This window comes from Meleagris gallopavo, chromosome 10, assembly GCF_905368555.1.
Source record: "Meleagris gallopavo chromosome 10, MGAL_WU_HG_1.1, whole genome shotgun sequence".
NCBI classification, from domain to species: domain Eukaryota; kingdom Metazoa; phylum Chordata; class Aves; order Galliformes; family Phasianidae; genus Meleagris; species Meleagris gallopavo.
In genome coordinates this window covers 28,252,249-28,280,025 of record NC_139413.1, presented here as the reverse complement: position 1 = coordinate 28,280,025, position 27,777 = coordinate 28,252,249, and the positions used below count along the sequence as shown (strand labels likewise).

The following is a 27,777-nucleotide window of genomic DNA, read 5'->3' as shown; positions in this document are numbered from 1 at the left end:
GCAGGCTTCTGGGCTGCATTCAGATTGCGGGCAGCTCAGGGCCCGCAGCACCACACCCTGCAAGCTGCAGAAGGCCCGGGCTGCTGGGCAAGCCCTGACAGCCACCAGGCCTGCTCCACCGTGCTGTGCTCATGCAAATCCCATGCAAAGCACTGCGCTGCCCTGGGACACACCGGGTGAGCCGGAGAGACCGGATCCTGTGGTGCAAGTGTGGAACGGAGGAGTGCTGTGGAGCTGGGCTGGTGATGGCGTCATGGAGGAGCCGTGGAGGAGCCAGGGATGGGTGTTTGCAGCTGAGCTTCCATGGAGCCCACCGTGGCCTGCTGTGGTTTGGGGGGATTGTCCGAATGTTTCCTCCTGTTCTGCTCTCATTGACTGTGGGCACTGAGTAATCACAGAATGGCCCAGGCTGGAAGGGGCCCCAAAGATGATGAATCTCCAACCCCCCACCACGTGCAAGGCCACCAACCTCCACATTTATCACCAGCCCAGGCTGCCCAGGGCCCCATCCAACCTGGCCTTGAACACCTCCAGGGATGGACGGGGCATCCACAGCCTCTCTGGGCAGCTGTTCCAGCACCTCACCACTCTCATAGCAAAGAACTTCCCCCTGACATCCAACCTACATCTTCCATCCCTCAACTTAAAACCATTTCCCCTCGTCCTGCTTTAATCTACCCCTTCAAAGAGTTGACTCCCCTCCTGAAGTAAGTTTAAAATTCCTGAGTAGGTTTATAACATTAAACATTCGTCTTGCTCAGTGCTTCCCTAACCAGGACTATCTCCCTATCTCTCTTACAAAACTCAAGTATCAGTTCCTGAAGTTTGAACTGAACCACAGAATAATCATTTCAGTTGGAAAAGCTCTCTGAGCTCCGCAATCCACCCCCAGCCCGCTCCCCATGCCCACATCGCATGGCTCCGAACACCCGCAGGGCTGTGACCCCCGCCCCCGTGCGGCGCTGGGCGCTCTTCAGGAGAAGAGATTTCTCCTAATACCCAACCTGACCGCCCTCTGATACAGCGGCATTTCTGTCCCCAGGAACATCGACCTTCCTTCCGACAGCACCGCTACGGGAAAAAAAAAAAGGAGGGCAAGGGGAGAGGTTGTTTTCTAACACGAAAGCACTCCTTCCCACGAGGGACCACCAGCAGCCCGCAGCTCCGTGCCGCGCTCCGCGGGGGCCTCGGGGCAGCGCAGGGCCGGGCCGGGTCGGGGCCGGGCGGGGCGAGCGCGGGCGGAGGAGGGCGGAGCGCGGGGCGGTCGCCCCTGGAGACGGCAGCGGGCGGAGGACGGCGGCGGTGAGCGCGGGCCGGGGGTTGCGGGTGGGCCGGGCCGCGGCGGTGGTCGCAGCGCTCGGGGCCGAGTTTGGAGTCGTTCGGCCGTTGTTGGGTCGGGGTTTTTTTTTAATTGTTATTTTTCCTCCCTTTCCCCCGGAGCGCCGTTCCGCGCGGCGGGGCCGCGGGGCGCATCGGGGCGGGACGGGCCGAGGGGCGGCGGGGCCTCCCCGGCAGCCGGATCGCTTCTTCGACCTCTCAACTCCGCCGAGCCGCGGCTGCCCGCTCCCGGCGGAGGAGAAACGGAGCCGCTCCCTGCGGGCGGCGCCTCGCGGCCTGCGCGGGTGGTGCGGGGCGGCCCGGCACGTGGCGCTGCGGGACGCGGCCTCGGCACGGCGCCGTGCGGTGCCCGGAGCGCGACGCGGGGCGGGGGGAGCGCGGCACGGAGGCCGCGGGAGGATCCTGCGCCGGGACGGCGGCACGAGGCGGGCTGAGCGCCTCTCCGGCCGGCGCTGGGCGCGGGGCGCTTCGCAGCCGGCATCTCCGCCGGCTGAGGTCTGCCGGGTGGTCCTAAGTCGCTTGTTTGCTTCTGTCTTGGTTGGGGATTCGTTTAGAAATAAAATGAGGTGAGGAAGTAATGGGACGGCGGTAGGATGCTGTGCTGCTCCGGTAACACGGAGCGCGATTAAAGGATTAGGATGCAGTTAATGACTTCCCGATCCCTATTTCAGCCTTGCGTTGGATGTATGGCGGTAATTTAGAGGATCTTTAATCCGTTGCCAAAGTGGCAAATGAATTCCAATGGACAGCAGCTGGTGAGGCTGGAGTTGTGCCGTGGAACCGGGTCGTGTCGTGGCACAGCAACGGGACCGCCTTTATTTGTGGTTGCGACCCTGCACACAGCAGGGTGTTGGAACTAGATGATCATTGTGGTCCTTTTCAACCCAGGAACAAATCATGGTTCCGTGATTTACCTGCTAACAAAGCCCTGGTGTTAAGAGAGCACCGGGGACTCCAGCTGCTTGGAGCCATCTCTCCATCTGTATGTAAAAGCGAGCACTGAGTTGTGTTGTGTTTCAGGTACTTTGTTTCAAATACACGCCTCTGTGGCTATGTAGCAGCTTTACTTTCATCACACCAAAGACGCATTTCTCAGTCTGTGTTCCTCAGAAAGCTCAGAATATTTCAGCCCAGGTCATGAGAAGCTGCTCTGTAGCATGGAGCGGTGGGAGATGCAGGCCCACAATAGCTCTGGAAGCACTGAGCCCACCAGGGAGCTGCCCCACACCGTAACTCTTCCAAGTGGGAATGAGCTTCCTGCCCTGGTCCTGATGCAGCATCTTCTGATTAGGCTCCGTTACAAAAGCAAGCTCTAATTGCTCTGGAAGCACTTGGTACAGCCCCACAAATCATCACTGCCAGCCTTCTCGCTTCATCCCTGCACTGGAGCAAAGATTATGGCACGAGCATCTTCTTGGGGCAGAAAAAAGAGGTACTTGCTAAACAGTGTGTAATCAGCTTGCTGTGATAATATTGGCCAAATGATTTAGCTACATTCTTAGAAGGATTGTGTTTCCGCAAATTAAATGGTCATCTGTGCTTACCAGCAACGCAGAAATGTGCGGGGCTCTTGGCTCTCCTGGTCTAGCATAGAAAAGCCCTTATCCTGCTGAGATAGGATCAGTAGTAAAGCTTTCATTGGCTTTAATGAAAGCAGAAAGCAAGTTCCCCCAGATCTGGAAAGTAGTTGCAGACTCGCCATTTCTTGGGAAATTGAAGCTGCAGATGTTTGATGGCTCTCGGGATTTGCTCCGAGTTAATCACTGCTGGAGTCATGCAGCTGTTTTCTGCATTTTGTCATGTTACACAATGAGACCCAGTTTTTCCAAACCTGAGTGTTTGTACTGCACTCAGCACTGTGGTCCCCTCTGGAATCCCCTTGTTTCTGTTCTCCACAATAAGCTGTTGAGGACTATGGAGGGGAGGGAGAAGAGAAAATCCTGAAGTCGTGAAAGAGAAGTTTTCACTCCGTATGTTGTTTGAGAATATTGCAAAGAGCAGAGGTGATGGCAGAAGTCCTTGGAGCTCTGGTAGAACTCTCTATTTTCCTTCTGTCCAGAGACTCCAACAACTCCATATTTTTAGCTTTGTTTCTTTGAATGTTCAGTAAAGCAGGCGGCGTGTTTATGTTCGGCTTCCTGTCTCCGTGTCAGCATCTTGGCATGTGATGGAGTTTGAGCAAGAATCAGAGCGCCTGGATGTGCTGAATGACGGAGGGCAGGCTGTGTGCCTGTGGCTGCTGGGGCGTTCGTAGGTGGAACGGCCTTTTCTTCTTGCTGGGATGAGAGCTGAGCCATTTACACCATCACAGTTCCAGAGCTGCTTTAGCCGTGTGCGGGAACTGAGCTTTAAGTGTCTTGGTATCAGTGGGGTGCTTGGAGAGTAGGTGTCGATGTGGGATTGAGTATGGGGAAGAAATCAGTGGGTTTTGGGCTTCAGGTAGAGGAGAACAAAACATCTCCTGGGATGGTGTGGGGTGGGGTGGGATGGAGTGGGATGGGATGGGATGGGATGGGATGGGGTGGACAGGGTGCAATGAGGTGGGCAGCGTGGGATGGGGTTTTGCAGCAGGGTCCGGGCTGCTGCTACCCTGGCCACGGGTGCAGCTCCGAGTAGGGGCTCAGCAGAGTGGGCACACGTCAGCCTGAGGGTCCTTCTCATCAGGAACCAGCGGATATCGCTGGAAAGGGAAGATGTAGGCAGAGGATCAGGGAAACCTGTTGTTGCGAGTCTGGCTTGCAGAGCAGGAATAGCTGCGGCAACACTGCTGGGTGGGTGGGAGAGCCTCACAAGTAATGGCTATGCCCTGACAGAAGGGTGTAGAACTGGATGCAGTGTTGGCAATCTGTATGATGTGCTTTGGGGCCATGCATCTCTCATGCTTCTGGCATGTTTTGGTGCTGCCTTCCCTGGGCTTTCCTCCCTCCTGTGCCTTGGACGGCACCAGCAGCAGCTGGAGGTGGGCAGCACTGCCACACTTGGTTCCTCCATCAGTAATATCAGCATTATTGAGTACAGACTCTGGCTGTGAAAAAAGAAATCCTTTGGCCCATGGTCATCCCAAAAGCATCGCTACTTCTGTGCTTCTGTGTCCCAGCAAAGCTTTCATAGCATCATCACGCTTGTATGTGATGCACACGTGCTGATGTACAGATATATGTACGTATAACATGGGTGTATTTGGCAGAAACAGACATTTAAATTGTTTATCAATGTGAGCTTCAATTTAAAAGCAATTATAGTGTAGGAAGTCTGTCTGCAGAAAGGCCTTTCCTGGGCTGTCTGTCCCTAATTGGGCATGTTTGGATTTCTGTCCTGTTTTGTTAGGTCTTTCTGCTTATGTTTTCTGAACAGTTGGTGCAGCCCGCAGTTCTAAGATATGTGATGTGTCTGTGTATACCTTTTAAGTTAATAAAAGAGAAAAAGGTTCTTTGCGATGTCATTAATCATTGCAGGGAATGGCCAGAAGTGTTTCCAAAAGAAAATTTCCTTTCTGTTTTCAAAAATGAAAGCGGGCAGATACAGAAGGCATTTACACTCACTGCCATCTTACAGCGGTGTGTGAGGAGTTCTGTCCTGGGGTGGCTGGCTCTAGTTTGCATTAGAAAAGCGAAGCTCTGGAGAAAGGTGCTGTGTAGCTCTCCCTGTGCTGCCCAAGGCTGCTGCTGGGATGGTGGGATGCTGCTGGCATGTCTGTCCCTGCTGGCTGTGGAGGGACAGAGAGCCAGTGCTTTGGGTATGAAACCTTGCCTGAACGGGGCTGTTGTTGCTGCTCACATGCTTGCTTTGTAAATAGTTATTATTTAATAGGAAATGAGGAGTCAGATAGGACTGAGCTACCTGCTTCTCCTCTGCTTTACAGTAGAGCATCAGCTTCAGACCAGCGTGGTTTAGACAGGCCAGTGCATTGCAGGAGTGGGTAAGATTGTGTTTGTGTGTAAATTCAGTTTATTACCGAGCTCGTAAAATCCTCGCTGGTATCTAGCAGCATGAGAATTAAACCTTAGAAGGAAGAAAAATGCACGTCCTGAAATGTCAGGCAGCAGCACATCGGTTCACGTAAAAACCCCGGCGTTTCTCTGCCCTGCTCCCCTGAGCTGCAGGACGCTGTTCCTGCTAACAGAGCTGCATGGGAAGGCCTGGGGCAATGCAGGGCAGTGTGAGGGGTGGGTCTGCAGCCGCGCAGTGGTGATGCAGACCTCCAGGAGATACTCATTTCTGAGTAACAAAGCAAAGAATCTCCAGTTCAGTTTGTCGGGAGACGTGTGTGCCTCTCGGCTGCAGCTGCTGAGTGCAGCAGAGGGGTTTGTAGAGTGCAGAAGAAGTTGGGGGCTGGGGCTGAGCAGGCAGGCAGGTTGGTGGGCTGCCTGGTCCTGCTGAGCCTGGTTGTGCTGCTGTGAAACCCAGGGGCTTCATCCCCAGAGCAGCGCTGCTCCTGCAGGAATCCTCCCAGAACTTCCTCCTTTCAGAGGAGCTTTTGGAGTGGAAAGAAGACTCCTCCTCTCTCTTCACTCTTCGTATCCCAGCCTGTGGCTGCTGCTGAGCCCAAGGCCGCGTGGGCTCCCAGCCTCCCTCGGCACAGGCCTGTCCTTCCTCCCGACAGGAGCTTTGTGTGGGCCCGAGTACTGAGGCCTTGAGGCTCCATAGCAGAAAGTGGCCCATGATTTATGAGTCCTAATTACTTACACGGTGCTTCTAGACCTTGATTTGTCCGCTGTCAGGAAGCGGAGGTGGGTAGATTACAACTTTTCTTACTTTTCTGTTATGGCTGTAGGACCAGAGCTGGCCGTTGTGTAAGCAAGCAGAAGCTGGTTTTCATTAGCAACTCATTTTGCACGGTACAGCCGTCACAGGTATGTGCAGGAGGGTTGCGTGCTGCTTGTTTTATTTCCTTGCTGTATGTGAGAAGCAGGAGTTCAGAGCAGGGATAGCAGGGACCGCCTGCAGCTGGGCTGTGTCTGGTTTTATGTAACTCATTCTTCTGCTCAGCACAGGGGTTCCAACAGCAGCTGTTGAGGTCTGGGTGCCGTTTCCAGTGTGGGAAGCAGCGTGGCATTTATTGGCAGAGCCCATCTGTGTGTCCCCTTTCTCTGCAGGTCGCAGAGCGGCTGCTGCTGAGGCCGGCACACTGAAGGCCTGCCTGCCCTGCACCCAGCCACCCACTGCTCCATGCAGGGCTCTGGGCCAGGGCACCCTGCCACTGGCAGACAGTGCTGGTTTCTCATCCAAAAAGTGTCAGCGGTGATCCTGGATCCTGCCGTGCCTTGGTTAATGAATTATCAGTGTCCCAGCTGCTTCCTCAGCTTAGTAATGCCCGGTGCGTGTGGTCAGCGGTTTGCAGCGTACCTGGAAGGTGATGTCTCTGCAGAGATACAGTCGTAGAACTTTGCACTGTAAATGATAGGAAAGGACACCGAATACTAATGAGTATTAGATTAGTAATTGCTGGTTTTACGAATTTTAGCATGTACTGCACACCCCAGAGTGTACCTCTGGGTGTGTTGCACTCAGCCTGCACACCCACAGGTTTCATGTAGGTCAGATATTAGGAGAAATGTCTTCAAAGAGTGGCTGGGCACTGGCACGGGCTGCCCTGGGAGTGGTGGGTGCTCCAGAGCTGTGGGGATGTGGTGGTGGTGAGCTGGGGTTGGGCTCGAATCAGGGCTCTCAGGGTTGTTTCTCCTGCTGCTTAGCATGGCTGCTGGGATGTTAGTAGAGGCTCCAGGAGCGCAGCTCTGCAGCGTGCCCGGGACTTTGTGTTTCCTTCCCAGAAAGGGAGGGACACGATTTGCCTGCAGCTGCAGTTGCGACACAGGTGACAGGCAGCTGCCTCTGGCTGTGTGCTGTGAGGCAGGGGGAGGAGGGGGACTTCTACCGCTGTCTGCCCGACTCAGGTGGGTGCATGCCTGCTGCATAGAGGGCCCCTTGTGGTCAAAAATGACCAGCTGAAGTATTTATTTGACTCTAATGCCAAACGAGCTTCGTGGTTTGTTGATCTCACTCTATTTCTTCCTGTTAACCCGTATCAAAATCTGGTAGTCGTGTGTCGGTTCCTTGAATCATAGCGTACTGGAAGGGAGAATGGGGTGTGGGGAGGCTTCTGCTGGGGGGGGCAGCCAGAGAGCCAAGGCTGTGTCCTCAGGAAGGGAGTGAGCTGGGCGGAGGGCAGCCTGAGGCAGCATTCTGTGGAGCTGTACTCAAACTGAAATAGTCTTTGTGATCAGAATTAAACCACAAGTGGGCACCCCTTTTTGTTTTGACTTTCTTGCACTATGAAGTACCTAACATTTTTATCTGACTTTGTTTCAGGGTCATTGCACAAATAAAAGCAAAGCAAGGCGGACGAGTTACGGCACTGCCCTATGTAGGTGAGTTTCCAGCACTGGGGGCAGAAATGCTGTTTGAAGGGAGTTGCCTCTCCCATGTAAGTCAGGCTGTTCCTTGTTGGCTACATCAGTTAGCAAGAGGTAGCATGGAAGCCTCCATAAATGTCTGTATTTGCTGGGATATGTTTGTAATTATTGTCTGATTGTGATAGAGTGCAAATCCTTCTTCCTATATTCTCCCTTTTCTTGAAATAAATAATCTGATAAATTCTTGTAGCCACACCTGCATAGTCATAGAGCCATACAGTCATTAAGGTTGGAAAAGCTCTCTCAGCTCCTCAAGCCCACTTCGTGCCCACTGCCCACGTCCCTCAGTGCCACATCCTCAGGCTCTGGAGCACCCCCAAGGGTGACCCCTGGGCAGCTGTGCAGTGCCCAGTGCTCTATGGAGAAGAGATTCTTCCAGTACCCAGCTCTGATACAATGTGAGGCCATTACCTCTCATCCTGTTGCTGAAGCTGACCCCCACCTCGCTACAACCTCCTTTCAGAGAGTTGTAGAGAGCAATAAGGTCCCGCCTGAGCCTCCTCAGCTTTGCAGCCCTGTAGTGGCTCTGACCCAGGAACCAGGGAGCTCTTAGCAGAGATTTCCTCCCAGCACTCACGATTTTATCTTTTTCAGACAAAAGAATTCGCTGAAGGCCACGGAACCTGAGGCCGAGCGGTGTCTTGTGACTCCCAGTCTGGTGCTTTGATTGCTGACTGCTCCTGCTTTACATGCTGTAAGATCAACAGATTTTGGTACAGCCAGAGTCTTTCTGTAGTTTGTGTCTTTTTCTCTTGTAAGCAAGCTGGGGAGCGCTGTGTGGAGGAGCAGGTCGCTTCCTGGGAGAAGAGGTACCCCAGCTTGGTAGGGCATGCAGATTGCCTTTACTGGCAATATCAACCTGAAGGCTTTAAAACAACACTGCTCAGATGTTTTTCAAAGTAACCTTGATGTAGAAGTCAGCTTTCATGGCTTTCATTTATACTAAAGATAGAAAAAGTCCAGTCAGTGAAAATACAGAGTAAAATGAAAGCAGGTTTTTCCGCTATTCATTTCCCAGCAAGTAAATTGGTTTTGACAGAATCATGTGTTTGGAGGCTGACTTTGAAATGAAACATAGCTGTAGTGCATGCTCAGCCAGCAGAGCTGTCCTGGTGAAACAGCTGGTGGTGAAGGAGCACATCCTTACCGGGGTACCCAGAAGGACAAATTCAGTTGGATTTTTGTTGGGGATTTTTATGCATTTCAGAAAGGTGGGCTAATGAAGAGACTGACAGTATTGTTTGTAGTTATAAAAAAAAAAAAAAAAAAGAACATTTTGAGAATTTTCAGTTGAGAACAATCTCGAGCTTATGTGAAGAAGCAAGCACCAAAGCACTGTGTTCCCTGTTCTAGAGACCTCTCTGCTCTGTGTGTTCTGTGGCTCACATTTAAATAGGCACTTGTGCAGTCTATACAAAAAGACAGCCTGCACAGAACAGAATCTTCTGTGCCCAGCAAGAAAAAAAAAAAAAGATGTTGGGTCTTCTGGGGCATCTGCATTGCAATTTGTGGGGTAAATCCTCAGGAATTGACATCCTTCATGGGGAGCACCATGTGCCACGTGCTGCAGGTGATTAATTTTTTACCTTTTCTTTGTACAAACTTTCTTCCTTTCTTTTAACAAAACCCAGTCGTTTCTAGTCTGTATCAAACGTTTGCACTGCGACTGTAGCGTGGCATTCAGGCATTTCCCTGCTTGCCAGATCTCATTTCCCACTGCGTTTGGCAGAAGGAAGGCGCTCAGCCACGTGTTCCCTCGCCAGGCATCTCACCCTGCCTTCCACTGGGTGTCAGTGCGGCCCCATCCATGCAGCTGGGCCGGCCCAGGCTGTGTGTGCTGCCTGCTTCTGCCCAGCAGGGCAGCCGGCCGGTGGAGGGGTGCTGGCTATCTCCTTATTCGTGTGCTTTCTGACCAACGTTACTCTTAGGACAGAGAGGTCCCTATATAAGAAATATCGCCATGGTTAGCTTTTGCAGTGCTTACTTTGAAGGTTATTTCAGTGCCCAGCCACAGTGTTTAATTCTTGGCATGCAGTCACGTTGCTTTGGGTTCTGCAAGTCGGAACAAACCCAGCGTGGAGCAGCCGTGACTTCCCACAGGAAAACCAACTGCAGCATTCAAGTCCCAGCCCAGCCTGCAGCTTCCTTGCTCCCACGCAGGTGCCTGGGCAAACCACACGTGCTGAAGTACTCGCAGCACTCAGGGGGAGCCTGCAGAAACTGGTGAATCCTTGGCACTGCGTGGCAGGCAGCAGGACATAAAGCACTGCACGGCAGCTATCTCAGGTGTCACAGAGGAGTAAGCAAAATCGCTGCCCTCAGAGGTGGGAGCAAAACCCCATTGGGGTGAAAGGGTGCTGGTGGTAGGGTCACTGCAATAAGGTCTTGAGGACAAAGCTAGGAAGGAGCAGGGAGCTGGTGGTTTGCTTGGGCTGGTGGAGCCTTTGTTTCGTGGTCGGTGGTGACATACAAAAAGGAACCAGCTTCAGGCTTTGTGAAATGCCTGGGGAGACTGCAGGACAGGGCATAGTTTCACTTGTAAGCCTGCAGTGTTTGCTGTGGAATCACCAAAACCATAAACAACGGATCCCACCGTGCTACTTTGCAATCATTCTTGGAGCAGAAGTGCTGCCTTTGGCCAAGCACCTGTGATTGGCATGCCAGAGAAGTGTGCCCACACCCGCTCCTAGACCTGTCTAATAGTTCCTCCATCCCAATGAGTATAAAAGGAAAATGTTTCTATGTTCCAGCTCCCAGCACGTGGCCTCTATCAGCCCCACGCATGGCTTTTGTCAGTGTAAAAGGGAGACATGCTGGAAGCTTGCATGAGCAGATCAGCTTTAATGTCAGGTTCACGCTGACCCCAGCTCTGGGCTGCTTTATTCATCTACAGTTTTGAGACATTCAACTTAAGAGGTATCTTGTTTTGAAAGAAATACTAACAGGGCAGCGGGCTGAACCCTTTTGCAGCTGCTGTAGCCTAGAGCTGCCTTCGTATAACACATGAAGCACGAGCTGTGCAGAACAGAGCAGCTGTGCAGCACAGAGCTGCCATGCCCGGCCGAGCTCCAGCAGTGCTGCTTTAATTACATCTCACTCAGCAGGTGGCCCAGCACTCCTAGATCCAAAAGAGTAAAGAAGATAGATTGGTCTTTAATTATCCCAGCTGGAGCCCAGCTGCAGTGCCTGCCACGTACCTGCTGAGGCCGTTGTTCTGAGCGCCTGCTGTATTTTAACCTCCTTCCTTGCAGCCTGTGCAAAGAAGTAGGGCAAAGTCTTAAAAACAGGGTTCTTGTAGGGAATGGGGTCAGCTTTGTCTGGCTGTGGCTATTTCTGTTCTTATTTGTTAAAAAAACACGAGCATATGCTCCGTGTGAAATGTGCTCTGGATGGTTCATGTGTTTCTGTAGCTAAACCTTCCCATGGCCAAGTGTGGCTGGTGAGCATCTTTTTTTTTTTTAAAGATCGTTATTTAAACAAACCAAAGTCCTCAGTTTTCCATGGAAAAAGGTGTTTTCCCCAAAAGATGAGCTAAGCCTTCCCACTGGCCTGTTTGGCTCCACTCGTTTGTTGACTCTGCTGCTAATGCAGGAGTCTTGGCCTGCGTGTGCTGCTGCGAGTGTCTGGAGAGGGCACGCAGCCTTCTCGTGCCTGCTGTTGTTTGCACCTTTCCCGTAATAATTCTTTCCACTGCTGACAACCTTCAAACAAAAATATGTTTTTTTACTACTGAAAGGAAGGGTTTATGTGACGAAGGGGGAGCAGCGGGTGCTGTTGGAAGCTGTGAGCTGCTGTCTGGGCCTGGTGAAACCCTCCTGCTGTGCTGGGGTTCCCCACGTCCCTGCTTGATCCTACCCACTGCTGCGTGCTGAGAAGAATTTTCAGCATTTCTGTACATGGAGTGCCTGGCTGTGCCCCTCTTGAGCAAAGCACGTACTGAAAAATGTTTTCCTGCAGCAGCTGATTTCACCCTTTCACAGTGGAGGAGTGGAGAAGCGACAAAACCCAGAGCAAGGGTAGGGACAACGGATGGATAGGGCACAAGGGGACCGTGAGCACACGGCAGGGCATGCCATGGTGCTTGCTGGGAGGTGGGTTCCGCCTGCTGGAGGCCGGGAGCCCTGCTGGTTCCTGCAGTGGAAGCCGCTGCACCTTTCTGCTTTTATTAAGGAGGGAAAATCAAAGCTGTGCGGTATGCTGGAGGCTGGAAGCAAAGAGAAGCTCGTCCCCGTGGCACAGTAAATGCTGTGCTTTGGTGAGCCCTGTGCAGAGGGAGAGCTGCAGGCAAACCTTCCCCAGCGGGCGTGGAGCACGGGAGCTCGCTTCTTTTATTAGAGCAGCCATAGCTGGAAAAAATAAACCCCATCTGTTTTCAGACATAGCTGTGCATGTTTTCAGAGCACTTCTGTGGAAATGCTTTGGTCTTGGGTAGCATTGCTGGGAAAAGGCTGTTGATGGGACTGATAATTTGGTCTCTTTTTAGCTTGTGAGTCAGACAGCGGGGAGTTGCACCGTGGCTTCAGCGTGGCAGGTTTCCCTCATCCCTAACCCTGGTCCTGCCGGGCCCTTGTTCTGCATGGCCACTTGTGGGCACTTTGGGGACCGTGGGCTTTCACCTCATCCACGTCTTGCAGCAGCAAGCAGAGTGGGTCCTCAGCCGTGCTCCTGTCTGGGCACTGCCACAAGGCTGCAAGAAATCCCACCGGTAAGGCCTCGTGTCCTTGCTTGGGTGGTGTGCAGAGCGGCTGGTGCTGCCCTCCCGTGCAACCTGTTACGTGCACCTTTAGGCAAATGCACCCCAGAGGAGATCACCCAGATTGGGCATGGATACAGACAGATGAGATGTTTGCAGCAGCTTATTTATCAGGGTAGTTGCCAGGAACTCAGAGGGAAAACAGTGTTGGGAGATGACCTACTTGTATATGAAGCTCTGCGCAGAAGAGATTTGGTAATCTTAGGAGGACCATTAAAGTAATGCTGCGTCTGTTTGTTTGGAGATGAGGAAAGGTGGCAATTTAATTTTCTAATGTCATGTTTTTGTTTTTTAGGGATCTGATTTATTAACAAAGCAAGTCAGTTGAGAAAATAAGCCCTGCAACTTCCCTAATGAGGTCACTCCTTGAGCCACGACAGGGGGTTTTGGACAGGCTTCACCAACTCCAGTGGCAAAAGGAGTCGTGGCCATGGGGGACAAAGGCAGAGCAAAGTCAGCCTGCCCCCACTGCAACAAAATGAGGGAGGAACGTATTGTATTTTAATTCCGCAGTGACTGGTTTTTAATTTTTGTTGTGTGTGTGTTTAGAAAATGAAATGCTGAAATCAGAGCAATCGGCAGACGTTGAACTATCTTACTCCTCAGGGATGCTACCATTACTTTGGGAGAAAATCAAGGTCTTTCTTGTTTGTTTGCTTTTTCTTTCCACTCTGTAGTTTTTCAGTAGAAGAAATGAAAACTGTGGAAGCTGGGGTCTGAGTTAGGGCTCAGGTTGTAGTAGATCAGTGCTGTGTGTGTATCCATACGAAGCAGCACCTTTCTGTTCCAAAACGATGATGTTTCTGTGTTGACTTTGCAGTGTGCCAGCAGAGCTCCTTATCAGTGCAGCAGGTGTGCTGCTTATCAGATCCAGCAGCGTGAATGAGAGGCCCTGCTGGAAGCCTCTTTTTTTTCCTCTAAAATGTGAGTGTTGGGCAGCAGGCAGCTCTGAGCCACGGCCATCCTCTGCATGGTTATTCTGCAGCAGAAAAGCTGGGCCACTAGCTGGCCCGCAAGCTGCACAACTTAGCTGGCCTGATCTAAAAGAAAACAGCTCTGGAGCAGAGGAGAAAAAAGCCAGTGAGAGCTGACACATTTCCAGAGAAGCTGTGTGTCGGTGCGATGGAGTTCTCCTGCTGCTGCACATCCCAACCTGGCAGCACTGGAACCGTGTGGAGCAGTTGCTCGCTCTTGGGTCTGCCTGGTGGAGGTACAGTGACAGTTGTGCGTGGTCTGGTTTAACCTGTTGTGTGATCCCGTCCTCCTGGGCCATCCCTGACAGATCCTGAAGGGCTGTTTTGACACGTTTAGTGTTGTGGGAGGCAGGGAGAGCTGGGTGGGGGCAATGCTCTGCTCCTGCGCTGTGCTTTCATCCTGACTGAAATGGAACCTCCAAAAGGAGAAGGGTCTTCTGATTTCATACTGTGTTCTTTGCAGAGCGGGTTCCAAAGCAGCCGATGGCCTCAGATTTGTTACCTTTTCTTTGTGGTACATTCTCTTTCCCAGCAATACAGCAGATGATCTGAATATGAACCTTTGCAAACAGATGGTGACTATTTCCAGACAAATGTGTTTATGTCCGTCAGCTTTCCCATTTCTCTTGAGTAATTTGCAGGTTGAATCACCAAGCACGCCATGAAAATGCATTTTAATATTTGAGTGACGCCAGTATTAGTGATGCAGGACGCTGTGGGGTACTGCATCTGTGTGATTAACAGCAACCTGTCTGCAGTATGGTGTTACATGGGGCCTATCTGAATCGGTGACAGGATTTGTCGTGCTGTTTGTGCGCAGCACTTTGGACTCCCATGCATCCCTCCTTACAACTGCAGCACACACACTTAGCTGCAGAGCTGCTCCGGGAGCGCCATGCCCGCCCTGCTGCCCAAGCTGACTCACCATCCAGCTCTGCCACCTGCTGCCTCCCTGCATGCCTTGGGTTCAGGCTGGAACAGGCTTGCAGCGCTGCAGGGCGAGTTGCTGTCGTGCAGAGCACCCTGCCTTCCCTCCTCCCCCAGCAGCGTTCAGCCTGCGTGCACCGGTGAGGAGGGCTGATTGTGATCTGTAACCTCATGCAATTACTGCAACTTTGCAGACAGACACCAGGAGCAACTTTAACACCGCTGCATGGGATGCAGACTCCTCCAGGGGCTGTGTTCCCACACCTTCGGGAGTTTTGCTTGGGGACTGGCAGCGTGGGCAGCAGGCACAGGTAGGGCTGCACAGCCCAACTGCTGCCTCCCCTCCCTGCAGTCACCAAGGTGTCCTGTGCTCCACTTTCAGGAGGTTTGTTCCAGCTTTCGTCCAGCTAACTGCACACAGAAACCTGGGATGGAAGTATTTAGAGGATGGAAGTATTTAGAGTGCATGGTTTGTGCTGCAAATGCAGCAACCAAAAGCCCTGCGTGCTGCCAAGCACTGCGTGGTGCTGTGATCTTTGCACTGGCACAAGTTTAAAGACTCTGAACTCAGAACTTCCACATTTACCCTGGAATGGGTCACTTGGAGCACATGCAGCGTTTGAACCAGTTCTGTCTCATGCCTGTCTCCTCCCAGCCGCACACCTGCAAAGCAGGCTGGGGAGCCCAGGAGCTGCCTGCTCGGCAGCCACGTGGCTGTGTGCACATCACAGAGATTCATGACTATGTTTGCAATATCTCTTCCAGGAAGTAAGTTTCTAATGCTGCCCAGTACCAATTATTAGATCCCTCCTACCTGCGTGCGAGCAGGAGGCATCGCTTGCCCATTTGCAGTAACAAGGTGCTGGACGGGACGGCCTCCTGCGTCCTGCTGCTGCCTGCTTCCTGGCCAGCAAAGCAGTTTCTCAGCTGCTGGATGCCGCGTGCAGCCCCAGCCTGTGCTCACTGGGCTTGGGGGGGTTCAGCAGGGAGAACAGCAGCTGTCTCTGCTTGTGACTCACCGCAGGGGGTTTTGAGGAGCAGCGGGAGTCAGCTGCAAGTGGCCAAGCACGAAATACCTGTTAGGACAGCACTCACAGGGTTTCTCACCAGTAGATCATAAGATGCTTGAGAAAAAGTTAATCGCCTTAGCTTTGTTAATAATTTAAAGACGTTTTTAATGGATATGGGGTTGAAATTATATTTTCTCCAAGTCAGCCAATGTTGTCCCAGCTGCACTACGGACTCATTTTTTGCACCTAAGTGATGTCCCGGGCAATGTGCTGCCTGCCAGGACTGTTGGTGCAGGTTGCAGCCCCTCCTGCTTCAGAACTTGAGTTGGGTAGGAAGGGGCTCACTGAACTTCACTGAGCCAGCACCTCCTGTGGGAGTTCTTGGCTTTTTGCTGTGATTGAAGCAGGCAGCAGCAGGACCAAGTCCTACGTCCTCAACAGCCAGCTCACAGGCGTATTAGGGTAAGCAGGAGCACTGCTGCATGGCGCAGTGAGTTGTTAGTAGGGGAAAATGCTGGAAGATGTTGGTGTGGAGGGTGCTGATGGCATCACATCCTCGTTGACACAAAGTGCTGCTGTTGGGGGCAAGCTGGGCATTAACGCAGCAGGGCCCCGCAGGAGGGACAGGAAGTTTGGAAATGTGGGCTGTGCCAAACCGGGGGCTGGGTGCACAGAAATGCTGTTCTCAGCACACAGAGCAGTGGGAGGAAAAACAGCACTGCTGCCCTGGCCGGCGTGTGGGTAACGGAGGCCTGCGAGGAGAGGCTGCGTGCGGCCCCAGAAAGGTCACGTTCAGCTGCCTTCGACTCGAGCCCCTGTAGGGCTGTAAATGATTTAAGCACAGCACCGCGGAGCCAATTATTCTGGAGGATCTGTGTAAAACAAACAGTGGAGTCTGTGCATTGCTAGTGCTCGCGTGCTGCTGCACAGGCGGGTCTGACAGGGCAGCGCTGCCTGAAAGCAGCTCTGAGCTGCTGGCTGCCTGCTCACAGCTGCATTTACAGGGGACTCTGCGATACCTTTTGGCCAGGACCTGGTTACCAGTGTTCCCCAAAACGCTGTCCCAGTCCCTCCGTGCAGTGTTGGGGGCAGGAAGGGCTGCACCACCCCCATTGAGCTCCTCCGTCGCAGAGTCTCAGCACTCCGTGGCCCTGCCTGGCTGGGCTCAAGCTGTGCAGGGCTGGCAGCTGTGAGCAGTGACAGCAGCAGCATCCTCCTGCCCTGCTGGATGGCAGCCAAACGCCGCCCGCAGCGGGGTCCCTGCTTTCCCTCCCTACCCAGAGCAGCCAAGTCCTGGGGCTGTGCTTTTTTTTTTTTTCCTGCTATGCCTCCATATATGGCCATATGGGAGCAGACAGCAGCTGGGAGTATTTCTGTGAACTTTGGCTGTTGTTTTTTTTCCCTGGGATGTTGTAAAGCTGCCACAGACCTGGGGTGGGGGACGGCAGAAGCGCCGCGGTACGCTGGAGCCCAGTGCAATTTTTCTGAGGGTGTTCGGTGCTGCTCAGCTGACAGTCCTGTTGTGTAAAATAAGAAAAATATAATAGCACTTCTTGCAGCTTGTTGTGTCTTTGTAGAGAAGCAGCGCAACGTGCTGTGCCGCCTTTGGAAAAATAACCGGTTGTTTTTCCCAACAGAGCATCGCCAGCTCACTGAAAATGTCGGGTAAAACAGCCAGCACCACCAACAGCATAGCTCAGGCCCGCAGGACTGTCCAGCAGCTGAGAATAGAAGCCTCAATAGAAAGAATAAAGGTGAGAGCACGGCCTTCCCCAGCCCCTCTTTTCTCCTGGTTTCCCCAGACAGAACATGTGCAAAGGGGACGCAGTGCAGATTTTCCCCCGTCTTGGAACTTGGTGTTTACATTTCAGCCTGGAAAATCTGCATAATGGTAAGTCATTCCTAATTGCGCACCCTGTGATGGGTGCCCCATCCCTGGAGGTGGCAGCAGTGCAAAATCACAAACACACACAGCAAGGTACCCTTTCTTGGTGCAGGGTTATGCAAGGAGAGACCATATTTAGTGTTCTAGAAAGCGTTAAGTCATCTGAGGACACTTCTGTTTATTGTCCCCAGTCTTATAGACAATAAGTTCCTTATTACAAACCTACTGCACGATTTTGAGCCCTTCCTGTTTGTTTTTGGTCTTCTGCAGAAGCCCTGTATAAGCAGAGCCATCCTATTGCCTCGTGTCACGAACCAGTGCCAGAGCAGCTGGAGGAGCTCCCCTCTGTGGACAGGGCTGGCCCCAGGGCGAGGCACAGGGCTCTGTCTCTTGCAGGAAATAGGGTGTGGGCCTGTGAGGTGCTGGTGGCCCAGCATCCCTCCCTTCACGCAGGGTCACATCCCCTCCTATTGCTGGTTATGGGGAAATAGTAGCCATTGTATCTTCTGTCTTCTGCAGGTGTCAAAGGCATCAGCAGACCTAATGCTCTATTGCGAAGAACACGCCAAGAAAGATCCATTGCTGATGGGCATTCCTGCTTCTGAAAACCCATTCAAGGACAAGAAGACGTGCATTTTGTTATAGGGGCACAGCAGTGCCTCCGCAGCTCCCTGCAGGCAGATGTGTAGGCAAACAACCTGTAAGGTACCCGGTATTCACTGTCCTCTTCTCACGTGTAGAAACGATCTCTTAGGCTTTCTAAAGCATTTCTTCTGCTCCCAGTCTCCGGTAGGAAGTGAGATTTCACACTCAATCACTTTTCCCTTGGCCAGAGGAGCGGGGTCCCTTTGCAGAGCCGTGGCTCTGATTGTGCTCCTGCTGTGGCCTCACACACACAGACCAAAGCTGCCCGGCTTTGCTGCAGAACACAGCCGGGCTAAGAGTTGGAATCCCCATTATGAAACATTGGTGGTGTCACACTTGTCAAAATCAAGTGTGCACGCAGAGCAGGGCCTCCCTCTGCAGCATTCAGATGTGCATTTGTGCACGTGCACACTTAGAAGTGCATTATCGAGCAACAGCTACCTTGAGAAATGATGGTAGTGACTGCTGGAGACCTGCTGACACCCTTGGTGTGCTCGTTCCTCTTGGCAGGGTTTTTGTCATGTAAAACCTAATGTGTCGAGAGTCAGGTAGCTGAGGGTTTACTTCCTAGCCTTCAAGAGTAGTTGAAAAAGCAGCTCTCAGTTTTAATTCTGGTTTTCTCATTTCTCTCATCAAAAATCTGTGTTGGCATTAAAAAAAGAAAAGCTGTCCAAAGAATCAGAGGCGACAGGCTCATAGTTCGTGTCTGTGTGGCGGTGTTAAGAGGTGTGGTTCTGCCACTCGAGGTCTCATTTATGATTTGTACAGGCACTCAGAATTTGGCTCTTTCCTAAATCCCCTCTTAAAGGGGAAAAAATGCCAAACTGCAATCCAGATCGTGGTTGTGCAGGTGTAACAGGGAGCCTTTCCATCAAGGAAGTCATTTGATATATATACATCATAAAAAAGTCCTTGCGTGTGTGTATATAAATATATATATATAAACTTTAATAGGATATTTATACAAACATTGCATATTAACAGCAAACTTCCAGGGGACTTATAACGATTCTGCCTTTCTCTGTAGCTGTGGTCCAGGGCTGGAGTTGTGAGCGGCCATCGCTGCGCGTTCCTGTAAGGATGCTTACAGGACTTATTAACCACTTGTAATTTACTGTCTTATGTTGCCTATTTGTCATTTCTATATTAAATTATATACGCACTGTTGATAATATATTGAGAAATTATATATTTGTTTAACGAGGCTCTTTAACAAACAGCTCAAAAATCTGAACGCGAGGCTGGCAATAAGAAAACTGTGCTGCTTACTCTGTGCTTACATTCAAATTATTTTTATAATTAGACTATTTTTCTAGCGATGATTTCCAAACAATAATGTAGATCCATGCTTATTTTTTCTTTTTTACTACCTTTGAGTCTCATTTTATAACACATCTAGTTAGACACGGTCAGTAGCTGAGCTGGGGAGGCCAGCAGGGGCACGCAGAGGTGCAGGGGCTCCTGCTGTAGCCCAAGTATTGCTCCTTCCAGGAGCCATCAATGCCGGTTAGAGCTCCTCGCCCCACCAGAGGTAACCTGAGGTTCTGGATTGGCAGCTGGACTGGGTCAAGGAGGTCTTTTCCAACCAGAATGGTTCTGTGATGCAGGGTTGTATGTGCAGAGCCAGCGTTACGTCCAGCTTTGTCCCTGTGCTGTTTGTGAGCCGGGTTCCGACACGAGGTCCTGCGGTGCTGCTCCTGTAGGCTGGAGCTCTGCCACCTCTCATCCTTCCCACTCGTACTGCCATACCCACCCAGCACACAGGATGCTTACCTTTGTACTTTCTAATAAAGAAGTCCTGGCACGGAGCTCCTGGCTGCTCACTTTCTGCTCGCGTGGAACCTCTGAGTGCTCCCCCCGCTGCAGTGGGGCTGCGTGCGCCACGGGGTAAAGGGAAATCCTTTCCTTCAGACCTTCTCGCTGCTGCGTCTGCTTCTCTGCACATCGAGTGCATTTTTCCACGTTTTCGTGCAATGTTGACATCCTCGAAGCACCGGGGCAAAGATTCACATCAGCATCTCCTTCGCTGCCGCTTTTACTTCAAAGAGCAAAAGGATTGTGTGTGGGCACAGTGTGTCTTTGTGTGATTGAAAACACCGTACCGGTTCTCTTTCAGTGTTTCTCAGCTCAGACGGAACACCTGAGGGTGACAGTGAGACGCAGCTGGCCGCTTCTGCTGGTGCCATCACACAGCTTTGCAGGTCAGCTGTGTGTTGCTACATGCAGTGTTTAGGGTCATGTATGGGCTCCAGCGGTTACGTTTGTATGTGCACCTTTCCTCTTTCACCATAAATGCCGCAGCAAAAGTACAGGAACTCTCAGTGATACAGGAACATGGTCTCTCAATAGAAGGAAAAAGGAGAAACAAAACCGTGGGGTCCTTGAGGGCAGGGTGGGCACTGCCTCGGTGCCCCCACCTGAGCCTGCTTCATGGCTGGCACTGCTGCTGCGTGCGCTGGATCTCCCTTCCCCACCATCCCAGGAGTCAGCTTGGTGTGCAGCTCTGCTTCTCTGCAAGCGTGATTTTGCTGCTGTTTGATTCGAAGGGGAAAAAAGGTTTGGTGTACTGCAGACCCTTGGTAGAGCCATGGGTATGTTGGGAGGGAGGAGGGGGAGTTTGGTTTTTTCCTCTTTTCATTTTGCTGGTTTGCTTTGCCAAAATTGCCTGTACTTGGACTTTTTGTTCTCATCTCGACATACTTTGGTTTTGAGTCAAAGGTCCCGTGTTGGTTCGCAGCCTGGGAAGGGAGGCTGTTCCCAAGTGAAGCTTTTAGCTTCACACAGATGTATCGATACATACACGGAGATGGCTGGGGTGCTGCAGGCTGCCCTCGCTGTGCGCTGGGCTTGTGGGAGCCAGGCCTGAAGCACGCTCTGCTGCAGCCCCTGGGTGAGCAGCAGCCTGTGGGGCCCACTGTGGGACAAAAGAAGCGAGCTGCGCTGGCACGTGTTTGGGGTCAGCTGCGCTCGGGCTTTGCTGGGTCCGTGACATCTGCGCTCCCAAAGCACCGTGCGCCAGAATAAGGCATTTTGAATGCAAAGGGAGGAGGCTGCACGGGATCAGCGCCGGGGCTGCGTTCGCTTTAGAAATGCTGACGCTGGCCACAAGCTGTAATCACAGAGCTAAAAATAACATGTTTGGGAAGCTCCCGTGTTGGGCAGCCCCGGGCTGGGCTGCAGCGGGGATGCAGAAATTGGGGGCACGGAGTGGGTGATGCTCACAGCTCCCCACAGCAGAAGCGGGGCCTGGAAGGGGGGCTGCTCTTTGGGGGCAGGGGAGGGATCGCTGCCCGCTTTGTGTGCAGCAACAACAACACATGCAGCTGCTCATGGGCCCTGCTGCTCCCCCTGCCCGGCTCCAAGAGGCACAGGGAGCAAAGCTGGGGGGGGAAACGGCTGCGTGGTGCAGTGCTCAGGCACCGGGGCTGCAAGGGGAGCGTTGGGAAAGGGGTTCCTGCACAAAGCAATGGGGTTTCCCCAACTTGGAACAAGCCCCAGGCCCTGCGGGAGCTGTTAGGGCAGCTGAAACGCTTCCTCATGTTTGAACTACGCTGCAAAGCGGCGGCGCTCAAGAAAAATAAATCGCATTTCCTGCAGCACGGCAGCTGCTGTTCCATTTGCTGGGTTGGGAGGGGCTGGGAGGGAGCCCAGGTGCCATTACAGGAGCAGCGCAACAGGAGCTGAGCCCGGGGACTGCGCGCGGCAAAGCAAAACCCAGCAGCGAGGAGCAGAGTCAAAACTTTATTTCAAAAAACAAACCCCAAAAAAACAAAGCGCCGTCCCATTTCCAACAATTACATCACCGTGGCTGCTTTCAGCAGCAGCTAAAAGATGTGCGGCTGTGGACCAACTGCTCAAGGGTAGTCCGGTTCTCAAACCTCAGAGTATAAATAATTTTTTTCCATCAATATCATAAAATAACTTATTATATATCTTAGCATTAAAAACTTGAGAATCAACATCCCAAAAAATACAATAAAATTGTTTGCGAAGCGTTCCGATTCAACCTTTTTGGAGCTCCTTTTAAGAGATTTCAACCAGAAACTGTGAAGTTGCACTTGAAAAAGAAAAACCAGCCCAAGGGGCGGTCGGCATCGCGGTGTCTCAACTCCGGGGATGGGGGTTGGCTCTTCCAGCTCCGCTTCCGTGCTCCTCTCCAACACCTCGGCGGTCAACGTGATAACAGCTTAATTATTATTAAATCCTTTGTTTGTTTGTTTTTTCTTCCCAATTTTTTTTTTTTTGTGGGTTTTTTTTTTTTTTGTTTTTTTTTTTTGTTTCCCTCCCCTCCCTCCTGTCTTCCTTTATGGGGGTGGAGGTTGATCAATTCCTGAGCGATGGGTTGAAAAAAGGATTTTGTGATGTTTGGGACGCGGTCACCGCTCGGGGAGGTTGATCACCGGCACCCACTGATCCATGTAGCGACTCTCCCGGCAGAAGCACATCAGCTGACTCAGCGCTGGATCCTTCCATTGGGAGGCGTGGGGATTCTGGATAAAAGGTGGGAAAAATGCTGGTTGAGCAAGAAATCCACTTAAATAACAGCAAATGTGGTTCGGGGAGGTTCCCGAGGCCGAGCCGACGGCTCGGCCTCGGGAACCTCCCCGGGACATTGGCATTGAGTCATCACCAATGGACTCACCGTGACCAAGACGCAATGGAGATCAGTGGGTGGTTCAGGACCGCCGTCGGGAAGCAACAACTGGGCCAAGCGAGCCGGGTTGCTGACCCGCAGGATGTTGATGTCGTTCTCGCAGCAGAAAGCTTGGATTAAGGTGAAGTGGATTTGCAGCGCCGCGTCTCCTTCTTCTTCCTCGTCGGCGGCCAGGAGGCACAAAACCACGTTGTCGGGGTCACTGGGGGGAAGAGACAGCAGAGTCAGCATTGGGGGGGACCAGAGGAGGACCGGGAGTTGGGTGGGGGACACAGAGAGCGGTTCACTCACACGTTGAGCAGCTTGGCCGCCTCGTAGACACCCAGGGTGAGGCTCCGCTGGCTCAGCGCCTTGCTCAGCACCTCCTCCAGCGCGTCCCCCGCCTGCTCCATCCTGCACACGCACGCAGCTCATCAGCACCGGGGCGTTTGGCCGTCCCCTCCCTCGCCACCCAAGTTGCTCGCAACCCCCCCGCTCCCTACCTGCCGGCGGTCCGCTGGTCGCCAGGCAGCTCCTCCAAAGTCATAGTGCGGCCGCGCGGAAGAGGAGCGCTGCCACCGCCCGGCCCGGCCCGGCCCCGCTCCGGTTCCCGGCCGCTCCCGGCCGCCGCTCCGCTCCCTTCTCGCCGCCGCCTCTGCGGGACAAAGGCGCCCCCACCGTCGTTATCCGGCCCGCTCTCAGCCAACCCGCTCTGCCCACATTTGCATACACGCGTTCTATTGGTTCATGCAAATAAGCTCTCGGCTTCTCGCCGCCCGGCGCCGAACTCCGCCACCGGGCAGCGCTGCCACGGGAACCGGCGGGGCTGCGGCCGCTGATTGGCTGCGGGGGTAGACGAGAGGGCGTGGCTTGAGGAAGGGGGTGTGACCTGCGTCTTAGGGGCGTGGCCTGGCGTAAGGGGCGTGGCCGGCCTCCTCCGCTTTCCCCGCGCGGTGCTGCCCCGCGTGGCCGCGCAGCGTGTGCGGGGTCAATGATTGATGCGGACGCTGAGTCACTGCGCGGGGACGGGAGAACTTCGCTCCCGGGTGGGAAGGAGCGGCCCAGGGCAATGTCCGCGGCCACGTGCGTGGGGGCCACGGCTCCTTCGCAGTAAGCCACGAGCGGGGGGCTTCCTCGGGGACGGGCCCCGGTGCGCTCCGTGGGGCTGAATTGCGGGGACAGCGGCCGAAGCGCGCGCCGCTTCGTGGGCGGCTCCCGGCGCCCCGACCCGGGGACACGGCCCAGCCCCGGGCACCGCGAGGCCTCAGGTGGGCGGCAGATGGTGCGGCCCGGCACAACAGGTGGGCGCATTGTGCGCGGGTCCCAATTAACTTCGCCTCATTAGCAGCCGGAATCGCAGCCCCAGTGTAGGGCATGGGATTATAGTTGGAGCCGGGGCCGCTCTGAGCTCCAATCATCTGGGCGTGTCTGCGAGCAGCAGGGCTGCCTACTGCGCCCTGGTAGCAGCCCCTCTCGCTCCTCTCTGGCAGCTGTAGGGCTTTGTCTGTTGGGGCTTCGTGGCTCTTTCCCCATTCCCCACCCAGGAGCAGAGTTTGCCCTCACACGGAGCAGCAGTGCCTGCCGAGGGCACGCGGTGCTGTGCAGAGCTGCAGGACGGAGTGCTGTCTGTGTGCAGAGCTGTGCTAGGTGCTGTGCTGGGACACGGTGCAGCTGGGAGCTCCTGCCTGGGACGTGCACGATGTGCCCGTGTTGGCCCCACTGGGGCTTTTGGGGTGAAGCCATTTTCAATCAGAAAATATTAATTGCTGAATTATTTTTGAATGCATTGTTAATGTCTTGGAACTGCATTTCAGTCCTCGCTGCCAGTGTTTGTGGGGCTGATGCCCCAGTGATGCCAAATACCAGGGTGAGGAAATCAGGTTCGTTTGCTGCCAGTTCCTCATTGCTCACCCCCACATTCACATTCCAGCTCCAGCATCCTCCTGCCACAACCCCGTGTGCCCCCTGCAGCCCTGTCCCCAGCGTGCCCTGCTGCCCTCCTCATCCGCCCGGCTGCAGGGGCAGTGGTTGCTCCCTGCAAAGCAAGCAGCAACTCACACACTGCAGGCAGCCCCTTTATTTTCCTGTGCTGCAGCTCCCTGCAGGGATCAGCGAGGACGAGAGGGATCCCCTATGCCTCCCCTGCTCCAAGATGAGCACGCAGCTCCCAGCATCCCTTGCCCACACCCAGTGCTGACAGCGTGGCCCCAGGCTCAGCCCCAGTCCCAAGGGAAATGAGAGGGAACAGAACAAGCAGAAGAATGCAGCAGTGCGAGCTGCATCCTGCCTGCCTCAGCCAGCAAAAATGTCCTGGGGCCCCCCGAAGAGTCCTGGGGGTGTGAGCATCCACAGAGCTGTGCAGGCTGAATCCATGTGCTCTGAATCCCTTGTCACCATCTTTCCTTTCTTTTCAGGCTGCCCTGCATTGCCCAGGCAGCACCTGGGTCGGGGCGTGGGCTCTGATTTTCAATGTGCCAGTTGCACACTGGGTCTGTCCCAGCTAGGTGATGGGACAGTGGTACGCCTGGGGAGCTGCTGCCTGTGTGGAGATGTTTATAGAGATACCTTTATATATAATATATATATATACATAGAATATTTACACAATCATAGAATTATAGCATGGCTTAGGTTGGAGTGGATCTTAAAGATAATCCAGTTTCAACTGCCAATAATTACATATGGTATATAACATTATGTTGTGAAGAAAAGGGAATACAGAAGAATGTAGATGCATTGATAATACCGAATCCAGCTTCTCATTCTATACATTATTGCTGATTCTCAGAGCAGTCAGAGGAAGGCAGCCAGGGCTGCATGGGATGTTGTGCACAGTCATATCAGATTCCAGCAATGGGCAGGGGCTGAGCTGCACTGCTCGGGACAGGGCTGGGGATGAACAGCAGCAGGGGATGGGACAAGAACATGGACAGGGGTGAACAGCAGCACAAGAAAACCTTGGGAGCTGAACGTGCACCAACAGCCGCAGGCTTTGCTTGTGCCGCACCGGTCAGGCAGCCCATGCTGCTCATTAGCAGAGAGCCGGGGCAGCTCCTCTGCCTGTAATCACCCTAATGAGCAGTTGCCATGCTGTCTGCAGCAGGGTGATGCCGTGACCTGCTTTCAGGCCGTTTGATCTCGCCTGCCCGCGTTCCCCTGCCGGCTGCTGCTGCCTGCGCGCCTCAGCACACGTGGTCTGAGCACGGCTGCTGCCAGCACGTCCAGCACGCCGAAGTCTTCTGTAGCCCCAGCATCATCCAGGGACACAGTTAACACCACCACGCTGCTCCATGAATGCACGGAGCCTGGCTGCAGGGTCGGCCTCGGGGTCTGACAGTGGGGAAAATGAGCAAAGCGCCCCGAAAGTCTCAGGGAGCAACACCGAGCCAGAGAGCTGATCCAGCTGAAAAGTCATGGCATGGGCCACAAAAATGAATGAATGAATTAAAAGGAGATGTGTTTGCTCTTTTGCAGCCAGCTGGGCCACAGATACAGCTCCATAGGGTGTGGTGGCACAGAGCAGCACTGCTAGCAGCACTGCATGCACTTCACTCCTCCCAGCCTTCGCAGCGCTGCTGTTGTGCCTGTTCCCCCAGCCCTTGTGGGGAAAAATGCTTTATTTCTTCTCTTTTCCTCTTTCCATCTCCCAAGGACAGAGCACAGCAGAGCCCACTGAGAGCAGATGGATGCTGCAGAGGGGTTTGGTAAGGGCAGAGCTCAGGACCAACCCTCTGCTTCCTGAGGCTCTGGCACTGCCTCTGTCAGCTGGAAATACCTGCTGTCCCACTGCTGGGAAGGAGTAGCACTGACCTTGCAAGTTGCTTGGGATTCAGGGGAAGAAGGAACAGGCAGGGCTCAATTAGTCTGAGTTAACTGAAATTCTGTGGCTGCACGCTTTGCTTCACTTCTCTGTTGCACATCTCCCTGTGCAGAGCAGCGCTGTGCTTTTTTGCTTTCCAATGCACGTACCTTGTGAGGAAGCAGTGCTGCTGTTCACGTGTTTACAGCCCTGCTGTTAACGGCACTGCTTGGTTTCCCGCTCTGGAAAACCCATGCTGAAATGAGCAAGCTACACAGGAGTCCTGCAGGACATTGCCCACTGCTGCTGCCCAACTGCCAGCACTGCTCAGCTCCAGAACTGCTTCCCCCCAGGAGCCCACGCACCAGGAATGCTCAGTGCAAAGAGCTCAGCACAAAGCATGCTGTGTTCTGGCTGCTGCTGCTGCTGCATTCCCTGCATCTAATTGCAGCCACGAGCACCATGCTCTGAGTGCTATCTCCAGGCAGCGCATTGGGAATCCACTGAGAACAGCTGCCAGAAAGCTGAGCAGAAAGTTGCTGAAGCTGCTTTGCAGAGTGCCATGACGAGGTGACGCATGGAGCTTCTCTTGCTGCTCCGAAGCCATGGCTGTACTTCGTTCAGAAGCAAATGTCACATTCTATGTGCAAGAAGTCAGTGTGGCCTCAAAGAGCACCTGAGCAGCTGCCTCTCGGTGGGTCTGCTGTGTGTTCTGGCAGCGAGGTGGCACACACATCGGGAGAGAACCAGCACTGTGCAGATATGGGTTCTTTAGTTAAAAATTAGGAAAAAATACACCCGAGGAGCAGAGCGAGGACCTAAACCAACACCTCGAGCCTGCTATGTTTCCTCTTCTTGCTTAATAAGCTGACAGCTGCTGGCAATGCTCAGAAATAGCAGAGCAGTGCGTTGCAGGCATGCAGACAGTGGCCGTGTTGGGCAGCAGGAGGGCGGACATTTCAGCCCCATGGAGCAACAGCAAAGAGCACGGAGCTCAGCTGCTGGGGGTGATGCACAGCTGTGAGTTACAGCCCTGCGGGGAAGGGCTGCAGAGGAGAGCTGCCCTGCAAACGTGCGCTCCTGCGTGGGAGATCCATTGCTCCAAGAGAGGCTTCCCAGAGGCCTCTGCAAAGCACCGCTGCTGTGGAGCACTGCACGCAGCCCGGTGCTGTGTGGGGTTCCCACGTGTGAGCCGTGCGTGCTCGGGAACTGAAAATAAATGAATTAAAATGATTTTCTGAAGCAATTGTTGAATTGTGGTTCTAAGTGCTTAGGGCAAACATTAGAAATATCCTCACTGAGGATAAAGGTAATTACAGCAGTGTGTGCCAGGAGGGTCTGACGCGTATTTAGTGATATTTTAGGAAGAAATGTCAAATATGTGCCAGTGAAGTACGTTT

At 53.3% G+C, this 27,777-nt stretch overlaps 2 protein-coding genes and 1 long non-coding RNA gene across 4 annotated transcripts; 2 read left to right on the top strand and 1 right to left on the bottom strand.

The window, feature by feature from the left end:
- The first annotated feature begins 1,204 nt into the window (after positions 1–1,204).
- GNG12 (G protein subunit gamma 12) lies at positions 1,205–19,753 on the top strand. 2 transcript variants are annotated; one of them, XM_085231542.1, is made up of 5 exons: positions 1,205–1,302; positions 7,648–7,706; positions 8,346–8,445; positions 17,053–17,169; positions 17,820–19,753. In XM_085231542.1, the coding sequence occupies exons 4-5, from the start codon at positions 17,074–17,076 to the stop codon at positions 17,943–17,945; spliced, it is 222 nt and encodes a 73-aa protein (XP_085087668.1). In that variant the 5' UTR covers positions 1,205–1,302; positions 7,648–7,706; positions 8,346–8,445; positions 17,053–17,073; the 3' UTR covers positions 17,946–19,753. The 2 variants fall into 2 exon arrangements, with proteins under 2 accessions (XP_085087668.1, XP_010714320.1); XM_010716018.4 differs by lacking the exon at positions 1,205–1,302 and adding an exon at positions 6,169–6,191.
- Positions 19,754–21,673: 1,920 nt separating this feature from the next.
- GADD45A (growth arrest and DNA damage inducible alpha) lies at positions 21,674–23,269 on the bottom strand. The gene is made up of 4 exons (XM_085231540.1): positions 23,082–23,269; positions 22,891–22,992; positions 22,588–22,801; positions 21,674–22,435 (listed from the first exon to the last, which is right to left on the bottom strand). Exons 1-4 carry the CDS (start codon positions 23,123–23,125, stop codon positions 22,322–22,324), a joined length of 474 nt encoding a protein of 157 aa, XP_085087666.1. The 5' UTR covers positions 23,126–23,269; the 3' UTR covers positions 21,674–22,321.
- A 195-nt stretch (positions 23,270–23,464) lies between these two features.
- LOC146543750 (uncharacterized) lies at positions 23,465–27,623 on the top strand. The gene is made up of 2 exons (XR_014885193.1): positions 23,465–23,879; positions 25,679–27,623. It is a non-coding gene; the product is annotated as an uncharacterized LOC146543750 (long non-coding RNA).
- Positions 27,624–27,777: the final 154 nt, after the last annotated feature.

What these genes read in the sequence shown, in the direction of transcription:
- GNG12 (XM_085231542.1), top strand. Translation starts at nt 17,074, where the DNA reads ATGTCGGGTAAAACAGCCAGCACCACCAACAGCATAGCTCAGGCCCGC. An exon ending in CCTCAATAGAAAGAATAAAG is followed by an intron (nt 17,170 to 17,819) that starts GTGAGAGCACGG and finishes TGTCTTCTGCAG; the next exon opens with GTGTCAAAGGCATCAGCAGA.
- GADD45A (XM_085231540.1), bottom strand. Translation starts at nt 23,125, where the DNA reads ATGACTTTGGAGGAGCTGCCTGGCGACCAGCGGACCGCCGGCAG. An exon ending in GACCAGCGGACCGCCGGCAG is followed by an intron (nt 22,993 to 23,081) that starts GTAGGGAGCGGG and finishes GTGCGTGTGCAG; the next exon opens with GATGGAGCAGGCGGGGGACG. An exon ending in GCGGCCAAGCTGCTCAACGT is followed by an intron (nt 22,802 to 22,890) that starts GTGAGTGAACCG and finishes TCTTCCCCCCAG; the next exon opens with TGACCCCGACAACGTGGTTT.